Genomic DNA, 14272 nt, shown 5'->3' with positions numbered 1-14272 from the left:
ATGGACCTCACTGTATAAAAGCCAATATGGCCTTTGGTGAGCATTTGCAATGTCATCAAGTGTCACTGGCCATATCGGCATTATACAGTTCTATGATGTAAGATGCTTCTAAAAATGACAATGAAGCAGATGGAGAAGGTTGCACACACCTGTAAGGAGAGGCAGAAAGATCAGTAGTTCGTGGTCATTTTCCATTATAGTATTAAGTTGGAAGGCATGAGACATTGTCTCAAAAAAAAGCTTATTTTTAAAAAATGAAAACAAGAGGCATTCTCTAATTAACGTGTGTGTGTGTGTGTGTGTGTGTGTGTGTGTGTGTGTGTGTGTATGTGTGTGTACGTGTATGTGACTATGCCATGGCATGTATGTGGTCACAAGACAACCTGAGGGAGTTGGCTGTCTCCCTCCACAATATAGATTTTGGGGATTGAACTCAGGTCATCAGGCTTGCTGACAAGTGCTTTTACCCATAGAGCCATCTTGTGAGGCCTAGGTTTGTTGGTTTGTTTGTTTTGAAGCTTTCAGTAATATTGGTAATGGTCAGAGGCTGGCATTGCAAGTCAGGGTATTGGAAAGGGGGTTGTGTCTCTTTTGGTGTTTGGTCAGTGCTCCTGATATAGCCAAAGAATAGAAAGAACCACAAGGATCCTGACCTTTGGGAACAAGAGACATTGAATACTGGGTGTAGAGGCACGGCCTGTAATCCCAGCTCATAGGGAGGCTCAGGCAGAACGATTGCCAAGTGTGAAGCAAGTCTGGCCACCATAGTGAGGCCCTGTACACAAGCATGGGGGCACCTGCTTCCTCTGTCTCTGCAGGTACTTCGGTGGGCTAAGGGCTCTCCAGTAAGAACTTGTTTGCCTCTGAGTTGAGAGCAAACAGGCTGGTGCTTTCCTGAGGCCATTGAGGCCATGCTGGGGTGAAGCTGCTGACGTCCTGTGACGTCCTGCCTGCCTGAGCCTCTGACCAACACTTCCCTGTTTCCTGAAATGGGAACTTGGCTCTCATTAGGAAGTATTTTGACCAGCAATAGGGCCCTGGGTGCAGACGGGCAGGAGGAGGAAGAGGAGGCAGGCAGGAAGTATAAGAAAAGAAAGTCTTGTTGAGGACTTGGCTCAGGTGCCTGGTGACCTTCAGGTCCAGAGTTAGCCTCTGAGGTTGGCCATTCCATCTGGCCATATAAGGTAATACGGCCGCGGGTTGCAGGAATCACATCTAGGCACTGCCCGTGGCCACTTTTCTTGTTGCGATGCAGGAATCCCCTACAGAATTGGCTCAAATGGGGAGGGTTTATTTTGTCTCCCAGTTTGGGATGGTACCTCGTGGCTAGGAGGGTTGGGTGGCTGCTGCAGCTTGACCCAAGGAGTGGTAACAGGAGAGTCTGATTTCATTACAGCAACCGACAGGAAACAGAGAGCTCAGGTGGCAGTAGACCAAGCCATAACCTTAGAGGCCTACCCCTAGGTGACCATGTCAGTCAGCTAGGCCCTGTATCCTAAAGGTTCCACCTCTATCAAGACAGAACTGCCATGCCAGCTGGGGACCGAGTACTCAGACACATAAGCCTGTGGGGGACATTGCAAATTAAAGTCTTAATACTAACTCATTTCTACGGATAAGAACACTAGATCCTAGCAAGGCTGAGTGGTGTGGCGAGCAGGTGATAGGCCTAGGCATCAGACTTCATCATTTGGACACCAAGGACCTGTCCCTTTCTAGTTTCCTTCAGAAATTGACAGTGGACACCGAATGGCGTCTCAGGCCATCCAACAGGAATAGACAACCAGGATACAGACCCTGTGAGTCACCCTGGCCCCATCAGGTGTACCTATTAAGTATGACGGGTCGGTGTGTTTGTATGGGATGCCATACCTAGCAGTGGCATGTGTCATTCCTGTTTGCCCATGTCAAAGTTCTCTGCCGTTTTCCTGTTTTGCTGGGGGGGCAGGAGGGGGGCAGAGAACAAGATTTAGGAAGCTTCCCTGGCTGTCCCTAAAGCTCATAGCTTGTCAATAGACAAGACAGGATAGATGTCGGCTAGCTCTTCTCTCTGAGCCAGGCATCATCACGTCCCCGTGTAGGTTACTCTCTGCGGAGGTCCCCTTATATCCACGGGCTCACCCTCATTTGCCTCTTCTGTATCCCAGCTGCTGAGTGTCAGAAGTTCGTATCCAAACTGAGGACCATGGTTTCAGCCCAGTCTCACTTCCTCAGTACTTATGATGGGTCAGAGAATCTTTGCCTGGAGGATATCTACACAGAAAACCTCTTGGAGCTGCGGACAGAGGTGGGCATGGCTGGGGCCCTGCAGAAGAGCCCTGCCACCCTGGGCCTGGAGGATCTCTTTGGTACCCATGGCCACCTGAACAAGGATGCAGACACTGTACTGGTGGTGGGCGAAGCAGGCAGTGGCAAGAGCACTCTCCTGCAGCGGTTGCACTTGTTGTGGGCAACTGGGCAGAGCTTCCAGGACTTTCTCTTCGTTTTCCCGTTCAGCTGCCGGCAGCTGCAATGCATGACCAAGTCGCTGTCCCTGAGGACGCTGCTCTTTGAGCATTGCTGTTGGCCTGATGTTGGTCAGGATGGTATCTTCCAATTTCTCCTTGACCATCCCAACCGTGTCCTGTTAACTTTCGATGGTCTGGATGAGTTCAGGTTCCACTTCACAGACCGGGAGCGTCACTGTTCTCCCGTTGACCCCACATTGGTCCAGACTCTGCTCTTTAACCTTCTGCAGGGGAACCTGCTGAAGAACGCCGGCAAGGTGCTGACCAGCCGCCCGGATGCTGTGTCAGCGCTCCTCAGGAAGTTTGTCCGCATAGAGTGCCACCTTAAGGGCTTCTCCGAGGAGGGCATCAAAATGTACCTGAGAAAGCACCACCGGGAACCTGGAGTGGCAGACCGCCTCATCCACCTGCTCCAAGCCACCTCAGCCCTGCACGGTTTGTGCCACCTCCCTGTCTTCTCATGGATGGTGTCCAGATGCCACCGGGAACTCTTACTGCAGAGCAGGGGGTCCCCAACAACCAGCACGGACATGTACCTCCTGATCCTACAACATTTCCTACTGCACGCGTCCCCTCCAGACTCCTACCCCCTCGGTCTGGGACCTGGGCTCCTCCAAAGCCGGCTCTCCACTCTCCTGCGCCTTGGCCATCTGGCTCTCCAGGGTCTGGCTATGAGCTGCTATGTGTTCTCAGCTCAGCAGCTCCAGGCATCAGAGGTCGATTCTGATGATATTTCTCTTGGTTTCCTGGTACGTGCCCAAAGTGTTGTGCCTGGGAGCAAGGCACCCCTGGAATTCCTGCACATTACTTTCCAGTGCTTTTTTGCCGCGTTCTACTTGGCGGTCAGTGCTGACACGTCGGCGGCCTCACTCAGGCATCTCTTCAGCTGTGGCCGGCTGGGCAGCTCCCTGCTGGTTAGGCTGTTGCCGAATCTATGTATCCAGAGGTCCAGAATCAAGAAGGGCAGTGGCACGGCCCTACTGCAGAAGGCCGAGCCACACAACCTGCAGATCACAGCGGCCTTCCTAGCGGGTCTGCTGTCCCGTGAGCATCGGGACCTGTTGGCCGCATGTCAGATCTCTGAAAAGGCACTGCTCCGGCACCAGGCATGTGTCCGCTCCTGTCTGGCCCACAGCCTTCGTGAGCACTTCCACTCCATTCCACCTGCCGTGCCTGGTGAAGCCAAGAGCATGCATGCCATGCCCAGCTTCATCTGGCTCATCCGGAGCCTGTATGAGATGCAGGAGGAGCAGTTGGCACAGGAGGCTGTACGCCGCTTGGACATTGGGCACCTGAAGCTGACATTTTGCAGAGTGGGCCCTGCAGAGTGTGCTGCCCTGGCCTTTGTGCTGAGGCACCTGCAGCGGCCTGTGGCCCTGCAGCTGGACCACAACTCTGTTGGAGACGTTGGAGTGGAGCAGCTGCTGCCCTGCCTCGGTGTCTGCACAGCTCTGTAGTGAGTGTGACAAGGTCTTGGCTGATTAGGCCTGTGGCAAATGCGATAGTCAACATTAGACGTAGAAGTGTAACCGCACAGCTGGGCTCCAGAAGTCTGGGCCCAATCCCAATTCAGCCACCTTTTGTACAACCCTGGGCAGATCCTTTCTCCTTCTGGACCTTAGATTCAGTACAGATAGCGGTAACCAGTGTCCTATTGCTGTGATAAAAATATTTTGGCCAAAAGCAACTGGAGGAGGAGAGGGTTCATTTCATATTCCAGGTTATCTGGTCCATCACCAGTGGAGGCCAGAGCAGCAGCATGAAGAACAATCCATGAAGGAGTGTTGCTTCCTGGCTTGCTTCTTCTGACTTGCTTAGCTGGCTTTTTTATACTCCCCAGACCCCCCTGCCTAGGGATGGTCCATTCACTGTGGGCTGGGCCCCCCCCCCCACGTCAATTTGCAATCAAGAAAATGCCCCCATAGACATTCCCACAGGCCGTTCTGATGGTGACAATTCCTCTGGTTGAAGTTCCCCTTTCCCAGGTGTGTCAAGTTGACAGCCAACCGTAGCCATCGTTGAAATTTTGTGCTAGGCACTATGTTCTACTTCTCAGAGTGAACTAATGTATCTCCATAATCATGCTGGGCTCAACAGGGCCATTAGCATCTCCCCCGTGATTCCCCCCCCCCCCACCCCCCACACACACCCAAGGCTCACCGAAGTCAAGCAACCTGCCCAGAATCAAGGAAGCATGGTTTTTGTGGCTTATACAAGTCATGCCTTTCTTGGTCTAAGTCTCCTGGTTCCTGGCTATGGATGCACTTCCACTGCTTTGGAGTGGAAACCTTGAGGTCTCGTGCAAGATTCTGTGCCAGCGTCAGAGACCCCCTTCAAAACAGAGAGGACTTGAGTCCCATCAGAGTCCTTAACATCTCACCGAGATGGGCGTGTCAGGATTTGAGGGGAAGCAGTTGGAGAACTTTCTGCTACCATACTGCTTTCTGCTGAAAAGTGAGGCTCTGCTCTTTGGCATATCTGTACTCTTGAGTGTGTGGGGTCAGGCAAAGGCAGAGGGTTATGTTCAGGCCTAGTGACCAGCATGGCCTACAGCTCCCAACTTGCCTTTTGTCATGTAAGGGAATGACCTGCTTCTTATTTAGAGCTTATCAGAAAGAGGAGGTTGTAGATTACAGTTAAGATCTAGAGACAGCTTCTGGGGCTTTGGCTCTTTTCGAAGATAACCTTAATTGAATTTGACAAAAGACAAGATTCCTGTGTGTATTCGGATGGCTTATCTGCTTGGAGGCAAAGCCTTAACACCCAGACGCATGCAGGAGACTGTGTTGACTCCACTAACCCTTGCGCAGGGACTGTGGTTGCAAGTTTATAATATAATATAGTGTACTGTACGTGGAGTTAATATATATAGCTCTATTGTATATGTTAACTCTATACTAGAAATATGAATAGTCCCACCAGGGCCTTGAGGAAACAGATGCTGCCCGTAGGTTGGGAAATAGGGAGAGTCTATGGAAGGTACTGGAGAGTTGTGGATGGGACTTAGGAAGGGCTCTAGGAAAAGCCTGAGGATAGGGAGGACTTACTGGCTGAGGGGAAGACCTGAGGGCCTTTAGGAAGACATGTAGTGAGGTAGAAGGCCTGGCCCTTGCTCTCTGGTCCTTGCCTTTCCAGTGCTGTGCTCTCTGCTGGTTGAGCCTTAGGGTATCTGCCTCCAGGCACCCACAGCCAAGAGAAGAGCATCACTCTGACCAGGAAAATGAGTGGACAGTGCGATGTGCCGCTTCCCCAGGAAGGACATGGGACCTTGATGGGGAAATTGGAGACCTGAGTGTTGAAGCTGCTCTCATGTGGATATTAGAGTGTGCAAATTCCTGGCTAGGTGGTCCATACTTTTAAACCAAATACACTGGCCTGGATGATCCTCAGAGCTTGTCATCTCTGGATTTTTATTTTTATTTTATTATTTATTTTTATTTTATTTTTGTTTTTTTTTTTGAGATAGGGTTTCTCTGTCCTGTAGCCTTGGCTGTCCTGGACTCGTGTTGTAGACCAGGCTGGCCTTGAACTCAGTGATCCACCTGCCTCTGCCTCCCGAGTGCTGGGATTAAAGGCGTGTGCCATCATGCCTGGCTTTGGATTTTTATTTTTAAATGGGGCCTCAGCTAGTCCAGGCTGATCTCAGAGGGCACTCCATCTCCCCGGTACTGGATTTACAGATACATCTAGTCTACCAAGCTCAGCGCCCATCCCTGGAATTCTTAAATGGTCCTTTCCCCCGTGATTAAGAATGCTCATTTGATTCCATGACATGCTGATGGGCCTAGGAGTCTGTGGGGCTGGGGGGCTGTCTGTTTTCAGAGAAAGGGAGGACCAGCTTGGTCTGGTTTCTAACGGTCAAGCAGTATCACAAAAAGTTGCTTGTTGAACTGCATCAATTCCTGTTCAAGTAGGCTTGGGCGGGTGGGGGAGTGTGTGTGTGTGTGTGTGTGTGTGTGTGTGCTGGGAACCTGTGTATTACAAGCATCCCTGCTGACTCAGATGCCACAAGTCTTCCCCTATGAGAGCACTGCTCTGCAGGAGTCAGCTGCGTTCTACCCTGAGCCATTGTCATGGATGGATGGATGTCCCTCAGGGGCACTGTGTGTTGGGAGATGTAGTCTTTAAGAAGTGGGCGTTGTGGGAAGTCTGTAGGTTATTGGTGGTGCTGTAGGAGCCCAGCTCACTCTCTACTCCCCGGCTGGAGACACACACTGTTCTCCTCCTCCACTTTCCTGTCATGATGTGATGCCTTGACACGGGTCTCAAAGCGACCCAGGTAGACTGACATCTCCAAAAATGTGTGTCAAATGAACCTTTTTTTTTTAATGTTAAGAGGAGCTGAAGGCAATTGAAACCTTCAACCAAGCTCTGTTGCTCTTAACCTATAGACAGCTAAGAAGTCTTGGCATTTTGTGTGTGTGTGTGTGTGTGTGTGTGTGTGTGTGTGTGCGCGCGCACGCGCATGCATAACACGGCCACGTAGAAAGAGGAAAGAATAGGGAAGGGAAGAAGGGGCAGGCTTCTCTTCCACAGTGTGAGTCTGCATCTTCCCCACACGAAGGGTTTCCATGCCAACTGAAATCCTCGTCTCTAAGAAACCCTACGTGCAAAGTGTTCCTGTGCAGGTTTCTTTAGACTCCTCTCTCTGCCTCTAGGGTGATGGTTTCAGTTTTCTGTTCCTCTCAGAGGGAGAACACACAGAGCCGAGGGCTTATGGAATTGAAACCGGAGCCTTGCGAAACACCTTCCCTTATTAGCTCTGACTCACTCTGCTTTCCTTCATCCGTCCTATTTCAGCTTTTGAATCCTGTTCAGGGCCTTCAGAATTGTCTGTGGAACTCACTAATAGGGCATACAACGTGCAGCTTGAAAAGCACGTCTCTGAGAGCCCGAGAAAAGCATTGGGAGGGCTGCACATCGCTGTGCTCAAGGACAGGTTGCAGGTGGACTGCTTAGACTTAACCATTTCAGCCCCGTGCAACCTCAGCAAAAGTCTTGCCACTTGTTTGTGCCTCGTTCTCTCTCTCTCTCTCTCTTGAGGACACATGAATAGGACCTACCTCATGGCCTTGTGGTGAAATGAATGATGTTACTGTTGGAAAGTACACAGATCAGTGCCTGGTACATGAATTTAATTGTGATTTCAGGCAGCTCTTCCTATGCGTATAGTACCGGTACAGTCTGTTGATGGTGGCCATTTCTTTGATGCAGGTGAAGGGACCTGCACACAGCTAGTCCACTTGTTTGAATGAGAATGTTTCCCACCCATAGGGTCAGGTATTTGAACACTTGGTCCCCAATCAGCAGTGACGTCTGGGGAAGTTTAGGAGGCACAGCATTGCTGCAGGGAGTGTGTCACTGAGGGTGGGTGTCGAGAGTTTAGACTCTTGCCACGTGGAGTTCACTCTCTCCGCGTATACCACTGAAGATGTAAGCTTTCAAGCTCTGGCCGCCATGTCCATCTGATGCCAATGCTTCCCCCCCCCCCCCCCCCCCGCCGTGTTTTAGACTCTTATCCCTCTGGAACCATAAGCCAAAAATAAATTCTGGCTTCCATTAATTTTATTTTATTTTTATTTTTAATTTTTGTTCATAGTGTTTTATCACAGCAATAGAAAGCAGACCAGGACAGGTAGCGAATAGCTGGTCAAGGTCAGGACATCCAGCCGAGGGGCGGGGTGGGGGGGGGGGCTAAAACCTCAGCTGGTAGCCATCTGGCCAGGACTGCCTGCGTTTGTCTGGAGGGAAAGAATGGTGATGACTTGGCCGAGTACAGCTCCCTGGGCTGCCAGCTCCATGTAGGGGCCCGAGAAGCTGTTAATTTAGGAAAGCTCTCAGGTGACCTCGTGATCCGGGGTCCCTAGAGGAGCTGGTGGGGTTTGCCCATAGGCAAAAGGCAGGTCAGCAGTGCCCGTGAACCCTGGCACATTTCTAAGCTTGGAGATGCCTGTGTCTGTTTGGTTGCTCTGCCCTCTGCTTGCTCGATGGCTACTTCTCCCACAGGGCAGCTCCTTTAACCTCACAGCCTTATGTGGGGGTGACTGTCATGGCCATGGTCCTTTTGCAAAGATAGAAACTGTGCTTGAAAATCAACTCCTCAGCTTTTCAAAGACCCCACCGTTCTTTAGTTAGGGCTCAAGGTCCCTAGTCCTTGGACTGTCCCCTCCTATCAGCTCCCCTGGCCAGGGATTCTGGTGGGTGGGTAGGTGGCTCTCTACTTGGCGCAGGGTGCTCTGTTCTTCTGTTTCCCAGAAGCACAGTGAGGTTATCACTTGAAGGTGAGAGACTCTTTGAGATGAGAACCTCTTCTCAGCTCTACTTGGGACCGAACCAACAAACGTCTTTTTCAGTTTGCGAAATAACGACATCTCAGATCGAGGCGCCTACACGCTGACCGAGTGTGCTCTTCAGTGCGAGCAGCTGCGGAAGCTAGCGTGAGTCGGACTGACTGGGCACGGCCACCGAGGCGGCTATGGGCGGGTGATGGGGTGGGCCAGGTGTGACCCAGCTGGAGGATGGCTCGTGGGAAGAGAGGGGGGAACGCCCTGGTTTGAGAGCTCGCTGGTCATATACTCTGTTTCCGTCTTTCCTGGGACCTAGCAGTCTCTTCAACAACAAGCTCACGGATGGCTGTGCCTCCTCCATGGCCAAGCTCCTTATGCACAAGAGGAACTTCTTGTCACTGAGGTGAGCCTCGACTTCCCTTCTTCTCTGAACCCGATGTTACCAGAGCTGATATGCTCTGGACCGTGGTGTGGCCTGTAGTAGCTTATGATCCTTGACAGCATCCAGCGAAGGGTCTCACTTTGAGTTTGTGTCTCAGATCCCATGGTGTGCCCTGTCCTACTGAGGCTAAGGAGCTCCTGACTTTCGGACATTTGGTCCCCAGGGTGGAGAGTTTTGAGGTCGCTCCCCCCCCTCCCGCCCCCCGCATCTCCCCCCTCCTCTTGGTGTCTGTCGAGGATTGCAAGTTCTCTCTGATGTACACTGAGCCTGTGTTTACTACCACAGGTGTGGTACCCAGTTTCTGGAATGCTCCCCAAAGCATCCTCGACACTCACCAGGCAAGATCTGAAATTCCATCTAATGCTCCTGCCCTCAAGTTTTGAATCTCTTTCTTACCAGAGATCACAGATACACCCCGAGAGCCCCTGGTGCCTCTCTCCTTACTCCCACCCCCCCCCCCCCCCCCGTCTCTCTCTGCTATTCATGCCTCATGGTTTGTGAGGCAATAACAGAGACAGTGAAGAATCACTTCCATCTTTTATTTTCTGCCTGCTGGTTGCCTTTTGGGATGAGGGATGCTCATCTCAGACAGGGCTACAAAGGCCGAGGCCGCAGGGACTACTTTGTACAAAAAGCTCTGCTCTGCACTGCACCTGCTCCTCCAGTCTCAGCTGGTCCAGCCATCTAGGGAAGTCTGTGGGTAGCGCGGGCTGTGGGACTCAGAACTGGTGGCCTAGGTTTGTGACCAGCACTGGGTGCTGTCGTCATGGCTGAAAGTGGGCGGCGAGGGGGCGGGGCATGGGGAGGAGCTGGAGCTAGGCTGTCCGCTGGTTGGAATCTAGAAACCCAGAGATTGGGATGCTCACTAGCTGCGTGACCTTGGGTCAGATAATATTTTTTGTTACCCTGACTCTTTTCTTAAAATGGGATCGTACTTACAGCCATCTGGAAGGCTGTCAGGATGGAGTTAACACACATAAAGAGCTGGCGCAGTGCATGCTTTATATAGTAAGCTCAGAGACTGGAGGATCGTGGGTAAATTATGTAAGCTTCCAGCTTACGGATTCTCATGTTAGTTCAGTCCTCAGAGAAGGGGGTGCATGAGCAGAAATTGCCCACGGGTGGGAAAATAGGGGAGGGAGCTGTGGAGGCTGGGGACTGGCCCTGCACGGAAGAGATGGATAGGAGGAAATATTTTGGACCTTGTAGCTCTGAGAGCGTTCACGAGGTCACTGGGGTGCTCTCAAATCTAATTTGCCCAGCAGAGGTCTAGGGTTACTTTCTTGTTACCACGTGCTTTCCGGCATCAGATGGCCATCGCCAGGCCTGGTGGCACACCACTTTAACCCCCAGCACTCGGGAGGCAGAGGCAGGTGGATCGCTGTGAGTTCGAGGCCAGCCTGATTTACAAAGTGAGTCTAGGACAGCCAAGGCTACACAGAGAAACCCTGTCTCGAAAAACCAAAAAAAAAAAAAAAAAAAAAAAAAAAAAAAAAAAAAAAGATTATTGTTGTCCAAAAGAGGCCTAAAGAGCCTTGGAAAGATGAAATTTATTCCGGAAGGCTTCTCTTGTGGGTGACAGCTCTGGACTGTTAGATGAGACTAGATTCAGCTATGTGGGAGCCTTTTTTGTGGTCCTGTCCTTGCTAATTGCTGCGCCCTGCATTCCTCCCTACTTGCAGTTTCCTCCTCTTCTGGCCTTCCGGCTCCCTTCAGAATAGGCCAGTACCACCCATGGTGTTAGTGGGCTTGAAGTCACCAGGGCAGGGGGTATGCTGAGGTAGAGACTGAGGATGCCTGAGACTAAGAAGGAAGTCAGCTCCTGGGACAGCTTTCCACCACGACTCCTACCAAGACCAAGCTGCAGGAACCGTGGCAGGGGGTCCTGATGTGTGCAAGCTCTGCCCAGCAGTATGTCCCTGCTATGCCCCAGGAGGCGCCAGTGTATTATGCTTTTCTTGAACCTCTGTGTCTTCTTTCCAGGCTCGGGAACAATCACATTACAGCTGCCGGAGCCCAGGTGCTGGCCGAGGGGCTCAAGAGCAACACATCCCTACAGTTCCTGGGGTAGGTTGGGTTTAGAGATAAGGGGGCCCCACATGAAGGAATTTGGGGCTTTCAAAGAGTTAAGGTCATGCGTGCACTCACTTCACCTAAAGAGCCCATAGGCAGCCGTGGCCCCGGGTGCGGGTGGTGGGCTGAGGTGAGTGGGTGTTGCCAGGCTGCTTCTGAGCTCGCTCTGTGCTTCACCTCCTCACCTGGTAAGTATGAAATTCATGGTACCTAAGGTAGGGAAAGGGTTGTGCCTTGAACTGGGGACTGGGCTACCCCAGGAAGTACTTTGTGCTTCTTCTCAAGAACAGCAGGGCAGACATGGAAAGATCTGGTGCCGTGCTTCCGAGGGAGGGGTCAGTTGTCCAGATGTGTCAGTTGTAGACTCCAAGATGTAGGAAGAGAGGGTAGTAACTGTAGGGCCTGGATGTTTCAGTCCATTGCCCGGGCAGCCTAGTTAGTTGCCCAGATCAGTGTGAGCCGGGAAGGACACTATTCTAATCTGAAGTCAGCACCCTTTCCAGCTGTGTTAGCAGCAAGGGCCCCATGGAGCTCCCTTCTGCCTGAGCTCTCAGTTGCCACATCTGGACATTTATGTCCTATTTACCTTTTGTTTTGTTATGGATTTTTGTTTTGTTTTGTTTTTAGACAAGGTTTCTCTGTGTAGCCCTGGCTGTCCTGGAACTCACTCTGTGGACCAGGTTGGGCCTGAACTCAGGGATCTTCCTGCCTCTGCCTCTGGAATGCTGGGATTAAAGGCGTGTGCCACCACCATCTGTTGTCCATTTAACATTTATTCATTCATTCATTCATTCCTCCTCCTCCTTCTTTTTCTTTTTCTCCTTCTTCTTCTCCTCCTCCACCTCCTCCTCCTCCTCCTCCTCCTCCTCCTCCTCCTCCTTCTTTTGGTGTTTTGAGACAGGATTTCTCTGTGTACAACCCTGGATGTCCTGGACTTGCTTTGTAGATCAGGCTGGCCTCGAACTCACAGAGATCCACTTGCCTGTGCCTCTGCCTCCCTGAGTTGCTGGGATTACTGGTATGAGCCACCCTTCCTGGCTCCTGTGCAGCCGTCTTTGCTCATCCGTACATATACACGTTTCAGGGCAAGTCCTTGAATGTGTGTGCGATGCTGGGTCAGAATGTGGGGACTATTTCCAAGCTACAGTGGGCGGGAGGAGAATGGCTCAGAAGCCAGAGGAGCTGGACATCACAGGAAGAGGACGGATTAAGGGGGGAACAAGGGATGAAAAGCTGAGCTACCTAGGGGAGAGTTAGCACTGTTCTGGCCAGTCCTGGAGCATAGTTACAGGCGTGTGATGGGTGAGAGCTCCCAGGATGCAAAGCTGAACTAAATGTCAGAAAGAAAAAAAAAAATCCAACCATGTGAACTATGTTCCCCACTGGCAAGGGGTGGGTCCACAAGCCTTTGTAGATCCAATTTGCTGGGATCCCTGAGACCTCGCTGGGGTGGAGTGGCGTGGCACTATGGAAGCACACTAGCACATGCCTGAAACACACCCTATCCACTTTTCAGGTTCTGGGGCAACAGTGTGGGTGACGAAGGCACCCAAGCACTGGCTGAGGCTGTGGGTGATCACCAGAGATTGAAGTGGCTCAGGTAAGCTGCAAGGTGTGTCTTGTCCTTGTCACAGGGGGGAGCTAGGTGGTTGGGTCAGTTTTGAAGGTCATTGGACTTTGCACTCTCCCTCGTATTAGGCCGTGGAGTAAGGAAGAAAGACCATTGGCTTTGGGAATCAGGAAACTTGAGGATTGGGGGGTGAATTTGGAGGTGATTCTCCTCCTTTTAGAGTCATGGTTCCCTGTTAGCAAATTGAAGGCTGTGGGTTGAACCCATCATATTTTACCTTAATGACCTGTTCTAATCCAGTGAAAATGGCTGACCGGTTGGGGGAGAGTTTGGAGGCGGCTCCTGGCCATAAGGGGGCGCTGTCATCAATTAGCATGTCTAAGGTGGAGGAGACTACTAGCTTGTGTCATTTTTGTCCCTTCACAGGTCAGTTTGTCCCTGAGGTCCCTCTCTATTTTGACTCATTTTTTTTTTTTTATTCTGTGATTATGTCTAGCCTGGTGGGAAACAACATTGGCAGTGAGGGCGCCCGAGCCCTAGCACTAATGCTGGAGAAAAACAAGTCACTAGAGGAACTCTGGTGAGTAGAGGGGCAGAGCGCTCCCCTGTTTCTGGGAAGTGGGTGCAATCCTTTACTGCTTGCCTAGCCTCATCCATGGGAGGGTGTATGGGTAAGATACGCACGGAGGACTGGGGCCGGGTGTGGTGGCGCACACCTTTAATCCCAGCACTTGGGAGGCAGAGGCAGGCGGATGGCTGTGAGTTCGAGGCCAGCCTGGTCTACAAAGTGAGTTCAGGACAGCTAAGGCTACACAGAGAAACCCTGTCTAAAAAAAAAAAAAAAAAAAAAAAGACTGGAGGACTAAGTGATGACCTGAGTTTGGCTTTGAGTTGTATGAACCTTGCAGAGTCTGGCGCTTCCGCCATGACTTCTTCTTATCTATGTGGATATGCTGGCTTGCTGCTCTGCTCATTGCCTGCACGTGACATCACAGAGAAGACCATAAGCTCTGGAGCCAAACAGCCACATTAAACTCATCCCCCGATTGCAGGTTTCTACCTGTGAACTCAAAGCAAGAATGTTTCCAGCTCCGGAGAGATGTTTTTTTAAGAATTAAGGAAGGTAGTGCTGGTAGCGAGCTTAATATAGTGCCTGCCATATGTGTCCGTGCTTAAATATAGTGCCTGCCGTATGCGTACGTGTTCCACAGACGCTAAGCCATTGTAGCAGTGGGGCCACTGCTACTACAGCAGCCGCCAACAACTGTAACAGTTGTATTCTGAGTACTAGCGCTTCTGAAGGGCAGTATTGCAAAATGAGTTTGAGTTCTTCGGAGCCCTGCCTGCTAGGGTCAAGGGTCACCTCAGAAGGCAAACAGAGTTTGGGATCATG

General features: G+C 51.3%; 1 protein-coding gene across 3 annotated transcripts in view; it reads left to right on the top strand.

Annotated features, from left to right (window-relative positions):
* The window catches only part of NOD2 (nucleotide binding oligomerization domain containing 2), a 38606-nt gene that overhangs the window by 15215 nt on the left and 9119 nt on the right, over window positions 1–14272 (top strand). For 2 of the 3 annotated variants that reach the window (XM_084757129.1, XM_084757130.1), the window contains exons 4-9: window positions 2148–3963; window positions 8861–8944; window positions 9111–9197; window positions 11220–11303; window positions 12826–12909; window positions 13376–13459. In XM_084757129.1, coding sequence (XP_084613255.1) covers window positions 2148–3963; window positions 8861–8944; window positions 9111–9197; window positions 11220–11303; window positions 12826–12909; window positions 13376–13459 — 2239 coding nt within the window. The remainder of the gene's footprint in view (window positions 1–2147; window positions 3964–8860; window positions 8945–9110; window positions 9198–11219; window positions 11304–12825; window positions 12910–13375; window positions 13460–14272) is intronic. The other variant, XM_084757131.1, reaches the window with a different exon arrangement.

This window comes from Acomys minous, assembly GCF_964271855.1.
Source record: "Acomys minous genome assembly, chromosome: 14".
In the NCBI taxonomy this organism is placed as follows: Eukaryota; Metazoa; Chordata; class Mammalia; order Rodentia; family Muridae; genus Acomys; species Acomys minous.
Note: the sequence above shows the minus strand (reverse complement) of the source record. Positions and strands in the feature narration are given on the sequence as shown.